The sequence below is a fragment of the Podarcis erhardii genome (genome assembly GCF_964252035.2).
Source record: "Podarcis erhardii genome assembly, chromosome: Z".
Taxonomy (NCBI): Eukaryota; Metazoa; Chordata; class Lepidosauria; order Squamata; family Lacertidae; genus Podarcis; species Podarcis erhardii.
This window is the reverse complement of record NC_138504.1, coordinates 10,478,879-10,498,418: the sequence shown is the minus strand read 5'-3', so window position 1 is coordinate 10,498,418 and position 19,540 is coordinate 10,478,879. Positions and strand designations below refer to the sequence as shown.

The following is a 19,540-nucleotide window of genomic DNA, read 5'->3' as shown; positions in this document are numbered from 1 at the left end:
TAGGGCTTGCCAATCAGAAGGTCGGCGGTTCAAGTCCCCACGACGGGGTGAGCTCCCGTTGCTGGGTCCCTGCTCCTGCCAACCTAGCAGTTCAAAAGCATGTCAAAGTGCAAGTAGATAAATAGGTACCGCTCCGGCGGGAAGGTAAACGGCGTTTCCGTGCGCTGCTCTGGTTCACCAGAAGCAGCTTAGCAGTGCTGGCCACATGACCCGGAAGCTGTACGCCGGCTCCCTCGGCCAATAAAGCAAGATGAGCGCTGCAACCCCAGAGTTGGCCACGACTGGACCTAATGGTCAGGGGTCCCTTTACCTTTATAACTTAAATAAAAATGCATCCTGTTGTAGTGGGTAAGGCTTCGAGAAGATCTGCTGTCTCAAGTGGTCATCTAATTGCTAACTGCAGACAGGAAACTTCAAAGACCCAAGTCTGCTCTCTTTTCTTAGTTTTTTTTTTTTTAATAATAAAAACATGTCAACCAGATTTGGACCCAAACAACCCTTCAAGCATGAGGCTGCCCTCTGCAAAACTGATCACATGGACACTCAGTATGTGTGGTGCTTGGATAAGGACCTTATATATTATGTTTGTATTTCAGCTGCCAAAGGGACTCCAAGATGAAGCCGTCCATCTTTTTGTTCCTTGTGAGTTGCAGTGTATTCAGCGCTGATGTGAAGCTGGTGTCGAAGAGAAATTCGGGTAAGTTCCAGAAAGCTGCTTCCAGTAACCTTGTTGAGCCATTCTGCTGTGCATTCTTTAGCTGTATAGTAAGGGTTTGCTGAGGCTTGCCTATGCACATGAAGGACAAAATTCAGCAAAGGGTGGTTCTTTAAAATATAGTCAGTGTTCTGCTATAAGTATTAGGTTTAAAAAGAAGGTGTTATTTTAAAAGTCTTAAATGGTGACAACTAATAGAGGTGCTGTTATTTCAGTGTCCTCAATACTAACAATAACTGAATGACTGATTCATTGAATTTTATATTCCTTTTGGAAGAAATGCTAAAGAGCTTTGTTAAGTGGGGCTCTTTGCAAAGTGCTTCTTTTTCTTCAAAAAGCACCTTCGTTTCTTTACAAAAAGGTGTTTGGCAAAATAGCTCACATCTAAGCAGATGTAGTTCCACAGCAGCTGCTAGGAATGCACTTTCAGATGTAGTGTATCAGTTGCAAATGTTATTGTCAGATATAGAGTGCTTTGGACCAAGGGATATGTGAGTGTTGGAAACAATCAGGGTTATTATTGTTTTATTTATAGAAAAATAATTGTATACTGCTATGTCATTTAGAAAAAAAATATTGAAGTGTTTTAAAGTAATGAAATATAAAACCACACAATAAAACTATTAAAAAGTTATTAAAAAGTTAAAGACAGACATAAGTGACAAGCCTGTGTCATTTGTTGATTTAATGAAAGAGCAGAATCTGCATCAAATCTGGCACAGAAACGTTTCGTAACCCCAAATAACTATACTGTTATTTTAAAATACTTAAAGTACTATGGAAATTTTAATTCATTTTTGAACACCACTATTGCTGGGAAAATGTTCTTTCTAGAACAGGGGTCACCAATCCTTTTCAACTAGTGGGCACATTTTGAATCTTCAGTGAGTGCTGGGGTTGCTAGTCACAAGATGGCTGCCACAGAGGGAGCATAGCATAACACAAAATGGCTGCAAAGGCAAATGTCGTATAACATGGAAAAAGAAGAAGAAGAAGAAGAGAGAACCACCCCCAATAAGCTTCTGCCTTTTATAGGAAGTCAACTAGGTCCTTATCATAGAGTTCACAGACATAAGCACTGATGCTATTGGTGTTGCTTTCTGTCAGGGACTGGTGGGACGCTGATGAGCATGCTCTGGGGGATGGAGGGCTGGAGTCTGACTCAGGAGAGCGGGTCAGTGATTTCTGGGGACCTGTACCAGTCAGGAAGCAAGAATCAGAGGCAGGGGAAGCTTCAGAGCTGAAGAGTGGAGCACAGGATGGGTTGGAAGCACAGGATGGGTTGCACCACTGCCTCCCAGAATCAGGAGGGGGTTGAAAAGGGAGTTTTTGTGCAGACACAGTCTCTGGCTGCATGCGTGTAACCCGTTGAGGAAGGTACATAAACTGGTGCAGGGGGAGTGGCCCCATGTTGCTGCAACTGCTCCATAGAGCGTGGATCTGCGAATTGCTGCCTGTGATGCTAGATTGGTGTGCGTAAATATCCAGAACTGTAGAAGCGACTGTATTATCTTTGTCAATAAATACTTACCTATCTGCCATCTGCATTCCTTTGGCTGGGAAGCACCCTTGACACTATCATAGAATTGTAGAGTTGGAAGGGACCATGAGGGTCATCTAGTCCAACACCCTGCAGTGCAGGAATCTTTTTGGCCAATGTGAGACTCAAACCCACAACCTGCTCTACCAACTGAGCTATATCTAACAACAAGAGGAAGCATTCCTCCATACTAGGAAAAATATTCCTCCATACCAGGAAAAACACTACTCTCATTTTACATAAATTGCTTAGAAGGTACCGGCACATTTTGCTTCATAACTTTCTTTTGTTCTTTCTAGAAGGGCTAGGCACTTACTTTTTTTTTTTAATGCAAGTTCAGAGTCTAGGGCACTTGCCCAGGAGAAACCTTCATGGGCAACATGCTCTCCACAGGCACTGGGTTGGTGACCTCTGTTCTAGGAAGACACCTCGGCAGTGGACCCCAATGTTTTCTGGAATGCTTCTCCACATAAAGGCCTACACAGAGCCTTAGATCATCGGAGGCCCTTCTCTGTGTGCTTTGTCTGAGGGAGTGTTGGAGGATGAAGGGGGAAGGCCTTTTCAGTTGTGGCTTCCTGTTTGTGGAATGTCATCGCTAGCAAGGTCCATCTAACACCTTTACTGACATTTTGTTTGGTGCCCGATTAGAACTATTATTTTCATGGACTATGATGGTGATTATGTCTGCTGTTAGTGTGCTGCTGAAGCTTTCTGCTGCTGCTATTGGGGTGGGTGTTACTTTCTGAATCTTTCATGAAATGGCATGTTTTATGTGAATGTGTTTTACTTGTGTCTATGTCTAAAATACGTTGCGAGTTGTTTGAAGAACTACGTAATTAACAAGTGACTAACAAGCTTAATCATAATAATATACATTTTTGCTAATGTATTTTTTTATAACAATACTTTGATGGCCAAGGAAATGCAACAACCATTTTTAAGCATCCCTTGTGAAATTTGCCCATGTGTAATATAATGGTTTGCTAGAATACAAGTGATTTCTTGTTCGGGATTCTTCTTTCTCCAGTATTAAAGGCTTGATCTTGCCAACCTCTATAGAAAATATTTGGTGCTAAGATAGTTGTGCTTTGTTTAACGCAAGAGTAAAATAGTTACATATTGCACGATGCTAAAGTAAGCAAATTATGAAAGTAGTTCAAACCCCTTTCCTTAATGCTGCTTAGATGTGTGTGGGGTGCTTCTTTTGTTGGAATTGTGCAAGTGTAAGTGTGTGTGCATGTGTGCTACTTGGTAGTGAATTCATATTGCCTATGAGTAGCAATTTAGCAAGTAACATATAGCACAATCAGAGCTCTGATCTCTTAATAATATGCGAGTACCCCAAAATCAGTTGCACCAAGCATTCCTGTGCAATGCTTGGAAATCTCAAAGATTTTTTTTGAGTGTATAACAGAAAAGCCCACTTGCTCTGAATCCCACTTTTGCTGCTAGTCCTTTCACTTTCCCCAATGGGAAAGAAGCCTTGTCTTATTAGATCGTAGAAGTTTACAAATATGCAGTGTCCTTTCTTACAAGAATTATGGAACTGGTTGATTTCTACTTACAGAAGGGAGAGGACTAGCCAATGCAAGGTGTGTATCCCACCTTGAGTCTTACTCAGATGACAAGGAGGCTGGACCTAACTTTAAATAGGATAATACTTTTTGAGTGTGTGCATTTCAAGTTTCTTTCATTTTACAATCTTGCCCCATGCTTCATGGGCCTGTCCTGGAAGACTTGTCTCCCATCCTCTTGAAATGGAATTCCTCTCCTAACTTGATCCTTACTAAGAGTTCAGTTGTGTTGGCAAAACCTGAACTCTGTAAGATGTGCAACTTGGCTAGAGTTGTATCTCTATATAAGTACTGACCTTATTTCAAGGTGCCTTACAGAAGAGTAAATAATGTCTTTTCTCCCTGGTGGTGCAGGTTGAAAGGAACCCCCACCCCTTTATGTATCTCTAACATTGCATTTCACAAGCAAATACATGCTTTCGCTACTATCTCTGAGCCCAAGCTCTGCATAAAGGAAAGTTTCATATGTGTAATAGGTGACATCTTGGGTCTATTGATCAATGCAGACTTCCTCACAACTTTTTTTAAAGAGTTGCCACCTGAAGCAAAGCTATTGATGTTTCTTTCGATAATGTCATGTGCTAAATGGATTTTCTATGTTTCTCAGATTTTAAGGCTGCTCCTTGAAGCATAACTAGTGACTGTGTCCTTTTCAAAAGAAGGATGTCGCACATAGAGCCTTGTCTCCAAATTGCTCAGTGGCACGCGCTGGGAGGATTTGCTCTAATTTGCCATGTTGAGGCTTGTATTGGGGAGAAACGAACACCTAGGAAAACTGTTCAGAGGATACAATTTTGCAACAAGCTAAAAGGATGGAATCAATCATCTTCCCCAGTAAAGGAATACACTTATCAAGCCACATTTGTGTTCTTCAGTCTGAAGCTTAAAGGGTGACATTCAACTAAATTTTACTCGGGGATAGAACCATCAAAATTAATGAATATAACTATGTTAGATCCATTAATTTCAGTAGGCCTATTCTGAGTTAAGCTTAGCTGAATGCCACCTAATATATATTTACATGCAAATGTTTGTAAATATTTTTAACCTATAGTTAAAAGTTACAGGATTTCAGCAGGAAGCTATGGGACATGCACCAATGCACAGCCTGAAACTTTTGCAGGTGCAAACAGTATTGGATTGTGGAGACTTCTGGGGAGGAAATGGCGGATTGGCTGTCTTTCTATCAGCTCTCCACTGACAGAAGATAATTACGTGGTGATCGATGGTAATCAGGCTGAAGTTCTGACTATCAAATCACTCTGTGATAAAGAGTGATCGAGTGAGTAACCTCAAATGCTCTGATCAAAGCTGTTTTCTGCTGTTGGCACCTGGGGGGATTAGAGGGGGCCTAAAATGAGCTGGTGAGCCGAGGGACTGACATTGCATCCAAACACCACATAAGATCCCTTTGATTTGCACCCTCTCTTTCTTAAACACCTTTGAGACAAGATAACTCTGTGACGTTGAGAGAAATGAAATTTCACAATCGGAAATCTTGCTGTTCTCTGCTGTCTGCACCTAGGGGTTCAGAAGGGGTTGGAATGAGCTGGCAAGCAGAGGACCTGACATGGTGCCCAAGCACTACAAGAAAAAACTGTCTTAGAGAGATTTATCTGTCTGCTGGTGAAAATCTATAGTTGGATATCCTGCAAAAACTACCTTTTGTCGCTAAGAATAATAAAGGAAAATTGGTTGTTAAAGTGTCTAAGCAAGAGCAGAAAACTGGATTTAGGGTTGGCAATAAAGATTAAATAGGTGAGGTGACCCCTTGTGTGAAAAATATCTATTTCTTCTTTTTAAAAAAATGGCGCTGATAAACTGAAAGTAAATTACTCTCTATTATGCCAATAAAGGCTGAATGAATGAATTACTTTCAATCTTACTTTGACTGTGACGGTATTCTTAAAGTGGAACAACAGAAACTCTCAGTATGGCAAAGGTATTTTGAATCTTTCGGTGACTATTGGGATTGTTCAGCAGTTGAAGGCTGAGCAATGAAAAGTGATCAGATCAACATTTGATAAATCAGAGAGAGATGAAATGGAAAATGGAGATGGAGACTATCTAGAGACTTGAGACCAAATTGATGAAAAACTGGCAGAACTGGATGGGGAACAGTAAAATGGGAGACAGCACATGGTGAAATGGAAGTGCCTTCCATTCAAGAGTTTAGAGGAGAATGAGAGGATGGAATCATAGATGCAGAGAAAGAGATGATGGAAATGAGAGGGGGGAAACTTTGGAAAAACTTCAAATGTAGCATTCTGCATATGATTTGGAGTGAATTCAGAGAACACTGCTATTAAATTCATGAAACTATCTCTGGAAAAAGACTGGGGGGAAACAAAAGTGGGAGGTCTTAGAGGAGGAGATCAGGGTACTATCGTAAACACAACAGAAAATGAAAAACAAAAGGAAGTGGATTTTGAGCATATAGAATTGAGCTCATATAATGAAAAAAATGACCCCCCCACTCAATATGTGATCACAGTGGAGAGATTTTAACATGAATGAAAGAATTTATTACTACCCAGTATGGATGAATGGCGGTGGGAATTAATGAAGGCAAAGTTAATTACCAATAATAATAACAATTTGGGAATCCCTCTTGGACTTTTTGTGGGGAAAGAGAAATTAATGATTCTGAGACACTGACTCAAAAGAAATGTTGTTTAACAGAAAGTGGAGAAGGTAGCTATTAACATGGACTGAATGTCTTAAATAATCTTTTTTTTTATGTAACCGCAGATGGAAAACTGGAAGTCTTTTGTTATCCATCTCTAATGTTTCTTTTCCTCTTGTCTTTTTGCATATCTTCTTCTTTTCTTTTTTTGTTCTCTCTCTCTCTCTCTCTCTCTCTCTCTCCTTTTTGTTTTGTTTTTTGGAGCCCTGTGTTTGTTAAGGTCCATGGATTAAGGTCCATGGATTAAGTATTCATGAGAATGGTGGATGGAGGGCCTTGTGTGGGAGACAGGAAGTGTTGGTCTCCTAGGGTGAGATGCTGGGAGGGGCTGCTACCTTCTGCATGTGGTGGGGGCTGAAAATTGCCTCCAGAAGAGGACTCTGTATTCTACTTGTTCTGCTTGTAGTTTTTGTAGCTGTTTCCTTATTGTATGGCGAAATTCTTTAATAATAAAAAAAAGTTATTAAAACAAAAACAAACAAAAAATTCTGGAATTCTGTAGCTGTTTTTAAAATTTACATTAGTTTTCTGTATCTTACTGTAGTGTTAAAAAACTTTAATAAAAATATTAACATACGAAAGAAAGAAAGAAAGAAAGAAAGAAAGAAAGGAAGGAAGAAAGAAACTGGAATTGCGGGTATCACCCAACACTAGCATGAGCAGGGCAAACCACAAAATGTTGTTTCCCCCACCAGGGAAGAAGGGGGGAATGGAGATCCACATCAGGAACAAGGTGGGGAATAAAGATATACATGGTGAACAAGAGGGTAAATGAAAAAATACATTGGGAACAAGTGAGAGGAATCAAATCAACCTTGCTCAATGGTTGAACTGGGAATCAAAGGCTGTTTGGGGTGGGGGTGGGGCCCACTGTGAACCATGACAAGCGGGTGCAGACCCCAGGTGATCCCTCTGCCAGGGGTGGGGAGAGGAGGCCAGCAGTATGGCCTGTATGCTGAGAGCTCACTGAGGATGGAGGCACTGGGATGGGGGCTGCAAGGAGGTGATAGATCCAGCCTCCAAGCAATGTGTCACAGCTGTTGCTGCTACTTGGACAATAGTAGTAGTGGGCATTGCATTCCTTGGAGACCAGATCTGCTGCCCTGTATATCCTGTCACCCGAGCTGGTTGCCTCACTCTGCCTCCTGAGTGGACCAGCCCTGCTCATGAGTACAAATGAATGCACAATATAAAACATGTCTGGAAGGGCCTAGAATTGGCTAGCTTGCCCCAAGCGGTTGCCTGTACATTGTGGCCAGTTGTCACTCGGTAAAGGATCCTTAACATTCATCCAGTATCATGTAACCCACAGGTAACTAAAGAGGCGCCTTCAAGATGCTGTTATATTACAGTTTCCTTAATCCCTGACCATGGATCATGCTGTTGGGGCTGACGGTAGTCGGAGTCAAACAGCATCTGGAGTTAAACACTGCCTACCCTCTCTGTAACCCATGTGTTGACAAAAAATATCTGTAGAGTGCTGAGCAGCCGTGGTATTTCTGGCAGATTCAACAGCCTCTGGCTGGCTATGGAAAATAAATGGATGACTTCACCGGAACACAACAGGGTGCTTTCCTACTGCTTTGTCACGAGAGGGATGAACAGTGTAAAGGCGGTCTTTGTTGACCAATGACAAAATTGGGAAACAGGGGAGTCTTTATTGGGTGACGATGTGTTAAGCAGGCCAGAATGGGTTTCTGTTTTCTCTCATGATGTATGGTGTGGCTGAGATTAATTAATTTGATGAACTCCTAAATACTTAGCGTCAGACGGTTGTTTATAAAATTGCCATGGGCATTGGTGCTTCCATTGCCAAAATTGCACCACCTGTGCACAGGAGAGCATATCATTAGAATGAGAGCAGGATGGACCCCCAAGGCTTGCAGGTGTACAAAAGCACTTTTTAATAATGACCAAAAAAAGAAAAAAAGAAAAAAGAGGAGCGGGGAATCCCCCCTCCCAAATAGCTCAGTGAGGGCTGAGTGTGCTCAATTGCCACTGAACGTTAACCGACTCCTTGGGAGCTGGGTGGGGAAAAGGGTAAGGGGGATGAAAAGAAGCAGCTGGAATTCAGGGTACTCTGTACTGCAACATTTTGTTGCTGCTCCCACTTGCACATAAGTAAAACAGAGTTCATAAGCCACCCTGTGGGTCTCTAAGTGGCCTAGGCATGGACAACTTTTTTCCTCTTTTCTTTTGCTTCTTATGTTGCTTCTTATGAAGAAAAACAACACCCAGGAACATACTGTGAAGAACTGGTTTTCCAAGCTGGTGGCTTGGAAGTTTGAGTCTTATCACCACAGGGACCACCAACCTCTTGAGGCCTGTGGGCCCATTGGTACACCAAGAAAGCTGTTGTGGGCAACGCACGCACGCACGCACGCATGCGCGTGCGCGCACACACACAGCAGCTAAGCACATACTGCAACCTATTCTAGTGGCTACAATGGAATGTTTCTTACAAGCCTATTCTTGATGTATATGGAGGAAATTCTGTGGCTAGTAGGGAAGGCACCTGTGGTTGCATATGCAGCTGCAGGTACCACACTGATGACCACTGTACTTCCAGGTCACAGCCTGACCTATGGCATGTGGTGCCTCCATATAAATACGTGGAACCCTCGCCCCTATATTTAGCATGACAGTATCTATGCTTTGGAACTCTCTGCTTTTTGACATCAGGCAGGTGCCTTCCCTGTCCTGTTTTCAGTGCTGTCCTGGACTGGTTGGACGCAGGGGAATGGTGGGAGGCACCAGCTGGGGAACCCCCATGGGAAGAAGGCTCAGAGTCCAGGGAGTGGTGGTGGGGACAACAAACAGTGGTCTCAGGGAGAAGAGGGAGAAGGTGAGGAAGAGGAGGTGTTGGTAACAGAGGTAAACAGTTTAGTGAGCTGGAAGAGGCTGGGGCAGGGCACAGTTCAGACTGTGAGACAGAAGTGGGGCCAAGAGACAGGCAGGCTGCTGAAGAAGCCAGGGAGTCTGGCTCCTGCTGCTGCATTATCATGTGACTGAGGGCACAGCAATGTGTTTGGTTTGGAGAAGGCATGGTGGGGCAGGAGAGGCTGCAATGCAGCCCTCAGGGAAGTTGGCTCTTCTTAGGCTTTCCCCTTCCACACAAATACACTCGAAAACCACATTGATTTGTATGTGTCTGCTTAACTATGCACTTTATTTGGATGTGTAAGAGGATTCTTGAGTACAGATGAAGGGGGCAAGTGCACTGTTGCCATTTGCAGGTGCTTTTAAACTTCTGCTTCAAGAAATGAATGCCATATATGCAATGGTCACAGTTTGACAATATCTTAGTAATTATTCCTGCTTGGCATGTTAACTCTTAGTGTTTTCAAAATGATTGAGAGCCTCCAATGAATGGCTTGGCCTACAAGCAATTTTCACCAGGAAAAGCAGAGTTCTGATTTATCTAGGGTGGGGAAAATTGGCCTTTCACATGCTAGCTTAATTTTTTTTTAAATAAAAAAAAGTATTTTACTGTGAATGCTTTATGCACCGACCGTAATATTATTTAAAGCTAATCTGGGAATTAAGCAGTGGGAGACATGAAACACTTTCTTTTTAAGATTCATGTAATTCTTCAAAGCCACTCTGGGTTCTTGAACAAATAATTAAATATGTTTATAGGAATGTTAACAATACCTCCCCAAGATCCTAAGCAGAAATCTCTGTAGTCAATAAAGTGGAACAACTCAGTTTAAGCTCTTGCTGATTAAATGTGGTGGTGGACCTTTATTTCTCTGCAGAAAGTAAACACTGCTTCCACTTTCCACTTGGCTCATTGCTAGCACAATTCTGTCTTGGTTGCATTTGAAGCCTCAGGGTACACTTGTACTACAAATAAAACACACATGCACTCAGTCCCTGAGATCCCATCTTTAGTGTGTAAACCCTTGCAAAGGTTTGACAAATGTCACCTGTCCTATTTAGGTTAGGGTTGAGTTTCCAGTCAGCACTGAACCAGTGATCTTTGGAGCTTAAAATATAAGGTCTCTCTCAAGAGGCATAAGGTCAGGAAGCTGCATCTTCATCAGGCTCTTGGGTCTATTGAGCAGCAAAGTGAACTCATTATTAAATCAGAAGGGTGTCATCTTAATGCGTCACCCCAAAAAGAAAATGCATTCGTTAAAAGAAGAACAGAAGAGCATGCAGATTTACATATGCTAATTTATAGATGCAAATTAAGAAATAATTTCTGTAATTTAAAGAGAAATGGGGCACCTCTTGCTGTCACTGTCAGACCCTCTAAGTGTCCCTATTTGCCAGAGACAGTCCTGGATTTACAGCCGTCCTGGTTTCTGATTTGATCCCAGAATGTCCCAGTTTTCCTTAGGACGTCTCTGTTTTCATTGGAGAAATGTTGGAGGGTGTGGAGATATTCAACCCCCCAAGCCATCTGAAGCCAGCCCTGTATAGGGAATGTTTTTTGATGTTTAATGTTTTATTATGTTTTTATATATGTTGGAAGCTGCCCAGAGTGCCTGAAGCAACCCAGTCAGATGGGTGGGGTATAAATGTTGTAATAATAATAATAATAATAATAATAATAGAATAGGATGACTCTATTTTCATTGGAGAAGTGCTGGAACGTATGCACTGTTGATGAGCAGCTTCAGGGCCTCTCCTATTCTGCCTTCTTTGAGCTTTCCCCTTTGAACTGGACTAGGACTGGACAGCCATTGCAATTGAGGGCTGTCCTCTGCAAATCAGGAACATGTGGCTGCCCTGTCAGTCAGTCTTTCCTTACAATGCAGCCTCCAGAACATTCAGTTGCCACATGATAGTCCAGTTTGCATTTCAATATAACCTAACATGTTGTGCAATTAAGCTTCTTTCCCTGCAGATCTTCAGACCTTGGGGAATGCTTTGTTCTGATTTGATGGGCCAGAGAAGACTCAGACTGAGACAATTCATGTTTGTTTTAAGGGATGCAGTGGGTTGGTCTGCAGATGTAACTGGACTCCAAGCCACAGCGAGTGTGTTCAGTGGGAGGGATGATAGGAGTTTTAGTCCAGCAAAATCTGGAGGGCTGAAGATCTCCCACTCCTGCAAATTAGGAAGGTGCCTTACATTGAGTCAGGCCTCTTGGGCCATCCTAGCTCAGCACTGTTTGCATTGACATGCAGTAGCTCTCTAGGGTTACAGACAGGGGTATTCTCAACTCTACCTTGGGATGCTGGGTATTGAACCATGGACCTTCAGCTTAATGGGATGAACATGGAAGAACAGTGCAGTTATTGGACTATAATATCTCTATTCAAAATGACATCTGTAATTTTTAGGCAAATCTGAGGCCTTCAGTGAAAAAAACTCCCTCCAGAATGGAACTTCTATGTAGGTCAACGCAACTCTTATTAACAGTGACTCAGCAACCCAGTACTTAAAGACTTTCACTCTTCCTTTAGGAATGATCAAATCTGCTCATTACTGCTCTGCTTTACTTTTTGTCGGAAATGTTTTGGCCCAACATTAAACAGTTCTCTGCATTTGGCAAACCAGAGCACAGCCACCAGATTCACTAGAACCAGTGAATGGCTCAAGAAGACCTGGGATTAATTCATTTGTTTTGTTTAATAGAATTAGATTAGTTTGGGGTTGGGGAACCTGCGGCCATCCAAATGTTGCACTCCAACTCCTATCAGTCCAAACCATTGACCCTTTGGAGTTGGAGTCCAGCAACATCTGGATGGCCACAGGTTCTCCATCCCAGAATTTTGTATCCCACCTTTGCTCCACCATGAAACTCAAATAAGGATTATCCACACTTACTTTTGCCCCACTCTTTCCTGGCACTGGTCTTTGCTTTAAAGCTCCATGTCCGAGCACTATTCTTTTTTTTGCCCCAGAGCTTCCCCCACAAAAACCTGCTCTTTAAATCTGAAATGCAACAAATGGCAATAGGAGTTTTCTGCAAATTTCTGTTTTTTCTGATTGAGCTTTAAAGAGTGGGTTTTTGTGGGGGAAAGTGTGCTTGGACACGCCTGGACACAGAGCTTTAAAGCATGCACTATGCCTTGAAAGTATGGAGGAGAGGTAAGTATTATTAAACCCTAAGTGTGGTGGTGTCCCATCCAGTCACTAACCACCCCTAGACCTGCTTAGGTCCAGCATCACCTGATTTCAGACCCTGGTGCAATCTTTGGGTTTGAGACACAAAGAAACCCATCATTACACATGGCTACAGTATAAGACTGCTCACCTTTGTGGTTGTGGCCAGCCATCTGGGCTCTCACCGTGATCCAGCTCAAGGGTGGGGAGTTGATGTCCCCCTCACACCAATCACTGGCTGTGTCTGGCTCACCCGGCCACTCTATGCCAGCATGGGGTGTGGCCGTGGGTGTTTTAAACCATGGCACGGCTGGGGGGCTACCCTCTCCCAACCCACCTGCCTTCTTTTTAAGCTTTGGTATAACACGACCTTGCTATGGACAAATGTCAGCCGCCTTATTGGGACTGGATAGGAGTTTTTCCACTTGGTGAATTGGCACCAGCCATTTGGTTTTCACCTACCTTATAGCAATTGTCACAACTTTGTAAAGTTAGGCATTGGGTAAGCCTTTGTTTAAGGGAGGGGAGGTTGTAGCCTCTGCCTGCCCCTCCTCGTTAAGGGTATCCTGTTAAAGGGATTGGGGTGTGTGGATCCTGCCTGGAGTCCAAACATGGGCTAGGGCCATGCCACGACCCCAATGGGGACTGCTCGGGGTGCCCCTATTTGATGTAAGTCTTAGGGCTTCCCCTTCTGGTGGTTTACCCTTAATTCGACTCCCTGCAGACAGGCGGGAGTCAAGATATAGCCTTGCTTCAACCAATGCCTAAGCCAAACTGCTCACATCTGCAGCCAATAAAGTTGTGGCATGTTTTAGCCAATTAACCTAAATACTTGCGTTTCTGTGTTATTAATCAATAAGGAACTGCGGGGCATGGGGCCTTGGCACGCAATATATAGTTTATCCCCCTGCTTTTAGCTGTGTCTTGGACCAGTTAAAGGGGGTATGTACATATTTGACCTGAAGAGAGCAGCTTATTTTGACATTGATTTTATTACTTAAGTTGGCATCAACTTAATTGTGAACAAGGTCATGGCTGCTTTGCTATAGGTGACCTTAAAACAAGGTGTGTACTTCAACTGTTCTTTTGCAGATTTTTTTTTTTAAAGCTAAGGAGTAAACTCTATACAAATCCAGAGTGGAGTCCCTAAGGCAATTGGATGGTGCCATGTACGTCTCCTTCCAGCAACTCCTGCAGCCAAGCTAGTGCCAAATGTATTGCTCTGCTTTCCTCTGGATCACATCCATGAGGCTGAGAGGGTGTCTTGTAGTCTGGGCAGCCCAGGACCTCCAGACACACTGCCCAGGCTTTTGCCCTGGGGGAGGTCACTTTGGAGCAGTTTGACCCTGGAGCTGCACTCCACTGTCTCTTAAAACAGATGGATGCCAACAGCATCTGAAGAACATGGATGCTCTAGAAATTTTGTAGCAATTTTTAAAGTTCATCCTCTTGTACTTGTTCCCTTTGTTTCATTCTTCTGCTGTGTGTCACAGCCCCCCAGAAGACATCATTCCTTCCCTAGCAACTCTTTATTCCTCCATGGAGATACCAATGTGACATTTTGAGAACAGTGAATCTATACACAACTTCTCCCCCTTCTCTCCTCCTCTCAACAAATATTTCCTCTTTTTTTTCAGATGGTTTCTTTGTGCAAAGTAGCCTTGTTCGTTCAGGGTTTGGCTTATACTGGGCAATGAATGTTCTTGCTTGAGATTCTGGTCACGAAATCTAATAACCCTCTAAATTAGTCACCATTAAACAGAATCATGGCTTAGTTTGCTTTCTTTTTGCATCATCCCATACCAGATTGATGATGTTTTTAAGAGCACATCCTTAAGGGGCTATTAGTTTATGCAAAAATAAAATTCCCTCTTCTAGATCTAAAAATATTTCCTAACAACCTAAACAAAATTTAAGGAGTTGAAAATTACCTTTTAGAGCTCCCTGTTGGAAGGCACAGCACGAGTACTAAATTATCCCCATAATTACACCAGTAATAATGCACAACCTTCATGCACACAATAAGACCCTTAAAGGAGATCTGACTTTTACAAGTATATTATACCTTAGTGTGCCTAATGCAAGACAACCCCAACAACCGGAATGAGATGCTCTTTCACTGCAAAACAGAAAAATATATTTAAGTAAATATATTTCTTATATATATGAATGAGAGACACCTGGTTTCTTCTGCTTCTTTTACCTGTAAACTATTTTTGACAGCAGCTAGGACTTAAGGGTTCCAATATTGTACAGAAGTGGCAGTTTTTGTGGGAGCAACATCTGGGTGTGTGTTTAGTAGGTTTGATCAAACGGCTGGCTTGTTGTGATTCTGTTGTGAATGCAACCTCACATTCTGAAGAGGTGGTTGGATTTTCACAGTGCTGTGTTCTGACTGGGGTTCTAGGAGAGGCCTGTGCTTCAGAGGAAGTACTTCAGTAGCAAATAGGAATGATGGAGAAATTCAACTCATTTCATATTTAAAGGCAAACTTTAAATGGAAAGGTGAACTTACCCAAATCGTACAGACGTCCTTCAGAATTTATATTCCTTTGAATTTTGCAATGCAATTCCCAAGCTAGGTTGTTGGCATCCAACTGTCTCTAGAAGCAATGGAGTGTGCCTCCAGGGGTGAAGTCAAACTGCTGTGTTAGCAGCACCAAAGTGACCTCCCTGGGGCACAAGCCTGGACAGATGTGCATGGGGGTCCTGAGCTGCCCAGATGACAAGACCCCCTCTCAGACTCACAGATGTGGACCAAATAAAAGCAGAGCAATACATTTGGCACCAGCATGGCTGCAGGAGTTGCTGGAAGGAGGCGTACAAGGTGCCATCCAACTGCCTTAGGGACTCCACTCTGGATTTTGTGTAGGGTTTACTCCTTAGACTTTTCTTCTCCCAAAGATGTCCCACAAGGCAGAGGAGGTTTAGGATCAGAGTTTTTCTTCTCCTAGACGGGCTACCTACCCAGGTTGATGAGACCCATCTGCCCCAGCCAAGTAATGTGGACACAAATGCATATTATCAGTGCAAAGTGTGCATATAAATGCATTTATTAGTGAAACAAACATCAATAATGCACTAGGCTGGGGGAAATTACTTGCAAATAGTTTATATAAGCAGAACGACATACAGAAATGTGTTTATTAGGAGAAATTTGTTATAAAATGCTGATGAAAGAAGATCACAAATTGCTGCGGTAATGTGGAGAACTGAATTTAAGCCTGAACAAATGGGAAACACAGAGAAGTGAAACTGACAGATTTGTCCATCTCTAGTAGTAGCAAATGTAGGTTTAGCACAACCTGGGGTAAGGCTGCACTGGGTGGTGTTGGGCTGGTCTTCTGGGGCTAATGGGCACTGCTTCCCCAACCTCAGTCTGCCTCCAGCCTGCCAGCTATCTTACTTATAAGCAGTCCAGGAGATGGACCTAGCTCTCCTCCTCTTCCATAGACTTAATGTTGCCTTTCTAGGACTCTGCAGGGAGAAGAATATCAACAAAACTAAAATTAGTTGGCACTGTCTGTCATTAGCTCTGTCTCCACCTACCATTGACCTGTGTGTCTTCTGCCCCACCAACTCCAGTTGAAGAAGCTGCTCTATTAGCTTCCTGGCGGGTGGGTCACTGTTGCTTACTGGGAGGAGAGGTGGTAGGGACTTTGGTGCTGTGCAAGCACATCAGCAGGAGTGCCAGATTGGCTCCACCAGAGCTGACCTCTGGGCCACCTTGCCCTTGCCCTCGGTTAAGCAACAGTGTCCCTCCTGCTGGGAGGCTAACATAACAGCTCCACCCCAACCAGCAAGTTGCTATTGCTTCCTGATATACATTGTGCTCTTGCCACCCACTTTGTAAAAAACAAACTCCTGCCAACTTATGTCTCAAATAGGTATGTGGGCTGAGAACAGCGGAAAGTTTCTAGGTTTCAGTTAACGAAACATTGTTAAAACATGCAATTATAATTGGTGCTTAAGCATTTTATAATATGGCTTCTTAATACCACTTGCTAGCAAAGGCTGTATATAAACCAACGCAATCCATGGTTTAACATGCCTGAAGATTAACATCGTTAAAAGCAGTGGCTAATTTGACATCAGAGAATTTCTTTAGTAATTATGGGCTTGCTTGTATTTTACTGAACTTGGCTACTGTTCAGTAAATTTGAATGTCCAAAACTACAGCTGATTCCAATTATTCAGCAGTTAATTGCTGTGTAACTCACACTGTCCTATGGCAGAGCTTAATTCCCTTCTTAATACTTTTTTGTAAGAGGTATTACTCTTTTCTAATTGTGGCTCCTTGCTTCTCTAGTTCACCTTAGGGTCGTCGTCCCCCCCTCGTGAATTGATGCTGGAATTAAATTCCTGTTTATATAGGCACCCTCACTTGGTGGTAGCCATAGAAGGAACAGTAGTTTTGAGAAAGTAATAATGACTTAAAGGGTATTTGCAACCTGTGGATTAAAATGCTGCAGAAATGTGCCTGGTTAGAGAGTAAAATAATACGTGGAATATCAAGCAAGGGATATATAGGCTGTAAATATATCTGAACTGAGCTTACTTAAAAACAATTATTTGCTTAGCTTTCCACTTTCCAAGTCTTGGCTGCTACAGAGAACAAAGTTAAATCCAAGATCAGAAAGTCCTCTCCCGTCTACATCCCAGTTTAATTGCTTTTTCTGTAAGGAAATTACATCTTTGTGGAATCTTGTGACTTTTGTGTCTTTGAATATGAGGCAAGATTTCTGACTTTTTGTAGAGCAAGTTCATCTTGTGGTTCTGTTTTATGAAGTTGTGGAGGGCGAGCTGTGGTTTTGTGGCTTGTGTCAGCCAGATCTGTGTAGGGATTGCAGGGGGGTGCAGCATCCGGAGGTGCCACCATGGATTGGCTACTGGATGGTGTCTGTAATCCATGGTGGCACCTCCGGATGCTGCACCCCCCTGCAATCCCTACACAGATCTGGCTGACACAAGCCACAAAACCACAGCTCGCCCCTATACACGAAGCCAAGCCAGAGCACAACTAAGTACAGTACAGCCATCTTCTCAGGAAAACTCTTCACAAAGTTCAAGAGGTCAAGACACAAAGACTTTAACAACTAATCCACACCTAATGACCCACCTAAGTGGTACTCAGGATATCACTCAAGAAATCACTCAAGATATCTCTCAAGTAATTAAGGAACAAAAGAAGAAAAGGCACACTAGCCTGGGAACTTCCTCTCTGCCCAGAACATTGGAGGCTATACACCACACCCCCTCTACAGTATTTATAGGAACTCAAACACTGAGATCCTGCTCTGTTCCAGTAACAAGAAGCCGAAAGCACCAGCCTGAAGATGACGAGTGAGACCTCGTCGAAACGTCGCCTAGACACCCCAACTTTTACACAGGAAGACACCCGAGGACACCAAAACCTGCAAACATATATATATATATATATATATATATATATATATATATATATATATATTATAATATACACACACACCTTACGTTTTTAGCTGTGAAGCCATGTTAAATAAAAGTCATTTATGGCAATTTCACACAGGGCAAAGGTAAAACTCAAGAGCCCCCCCCCCCATTACTACTGTTCTGTAGTAATGCATGATAGTTAGTAATCTGTACAGTTAAATATTCATTCATAAGCTGTTACAGTAATTAAATCCTACTGCAAAGGGAAGTGTTAAAGAGTCTCTGGAGGGGATGTATCACACACCAAATGTAATCTTGCAAATTAACAAAGCTTTTCAGTTATTTAGTGGTGTTGCTGTGCTAATCTCCTCCCTGTGTTAATCTTAAGAGCACATTTCTCCTTTTAAGCTGTTGTGAGCTCTTTGAAGAGCAGATGGGAGAAATGAGATGATCCATACTTCTCAGTTGAATTTTAGGATGGCCATGAATATTGCCATCCAGCAAGAGGATGTCAGAGAGAGCAGAAAACACGGGCAGTTTCTCCATATCCTCACTGGCTCAAAGGTGCAATTAAAAAAACATCATTTCCTATCCTTTCCTTTCCAACATAGGATGCTGACTTGTACTGAGCCAGATCAATGATTCACTGTACATACCATCAACATCTCTCCAGGATTTCAGACAGGGGACAATCCCAGCCCTATCTGGAGATACCAGGGATTGAATCTGGGACTTTCTGCATACAAAGTGGATAACAACAAAACAACAACAACAACAACAACTTATTATGCTTTACCACTGAGCTATGAGCCCTCCCCAACATTAATCCTTGTGCAGCATTAGATCTATGCTTACACTAACAATGGTTACCTTTTGAATCACTGTTCAAAACTGTCTTACAAACACAGTTGTTGTGAAGGGTCATTTGGCCTATTTCTAGGCTCTAACTCAGGGGCATTCAACTTCCAAACATTGTAAGAGTTGTTGAGTTTTTTTTAGGGAGCCAAAGTTGTTGAGGTTTTTTGTGAGTGTTTTGCTGGGGGTTCAAAGATCACGATTGACCTGTTGGACAGCCCTGCTCTTACTGGATTGTTGCAGGCTGTGTTTCTTGAATCCTGTTGCCTTTTAGATCTGACCTTCCTTTACATCCCACCACTCTTTGCACTAGTGTTTGTGTGTGTAATCTGTCCATCATCTATCTATCTATCTATCTATCTATCTATCTATCTATCTATCATCTATGTATATCATCTATCTATCATCTATCATCTATCATCTATCATCTGTCATCTATCTATCATCTATCTATCTATCATCTATCTATCATCTATCATCATCTATCTATATCTATCATCTCTATCTATCTATCTATCTATCTATCTATCATCTATCTATCTATCATCTATCTATATCTATCTATCTATCTATATCTATCTATCTATATCTATCTATCTGTATCTATCTATCTATCTATCTCTATCTATCTATCTATCTATCTATCTATCATCTATCTATCTATCTATCATATCTATCTATCTATCTATCTATCTATC

General features: G+C 42.3%; 2 protein-coding genes across 5 annotated transcripts in view; one reads left to right on the top strand and one right to left on the bottom strand.

The window, feature by feature from the left end:
- IL1RAPL2 (interleukin 1 receptor accessory protein like 2) overlaps window positions 1-19,540 on the top strand; it is a 483,744-nt gene that overhangs the window by 26,185 nt on the left and 438,019 nt on the right. For 3 of the 4 annotated variants that reach the window (XM_081847998.1, XM_081847999.1, XM_081847997.1), the window contains exon 2: window positions 597-697. In XM_081847998.1, coding sequence (XP_081704124.1) covers window positions 616-697 — 82 coding nt within the window. In that variant the 5' untranslated portion in view covers window positions 597-615. Of the gene's footprint in view, window positions 1-594; window positions 698-4,952; window positions 5,112-19,540 lie in introns of those variants that run through there. The other variant, XM_081848001.1, reaches the window with a different exon arrangement.
- Window positions 1-19,540, bottom strand: part of LONRF3 (LON peptidase N-terminal domain and ring finger 3) — a 499,535-nt gene that overhangs the window by 281,545 nt on the left and 198,450 nt on the right. The gene's annotated exons all lie outside the window — the stretch shown is intronic.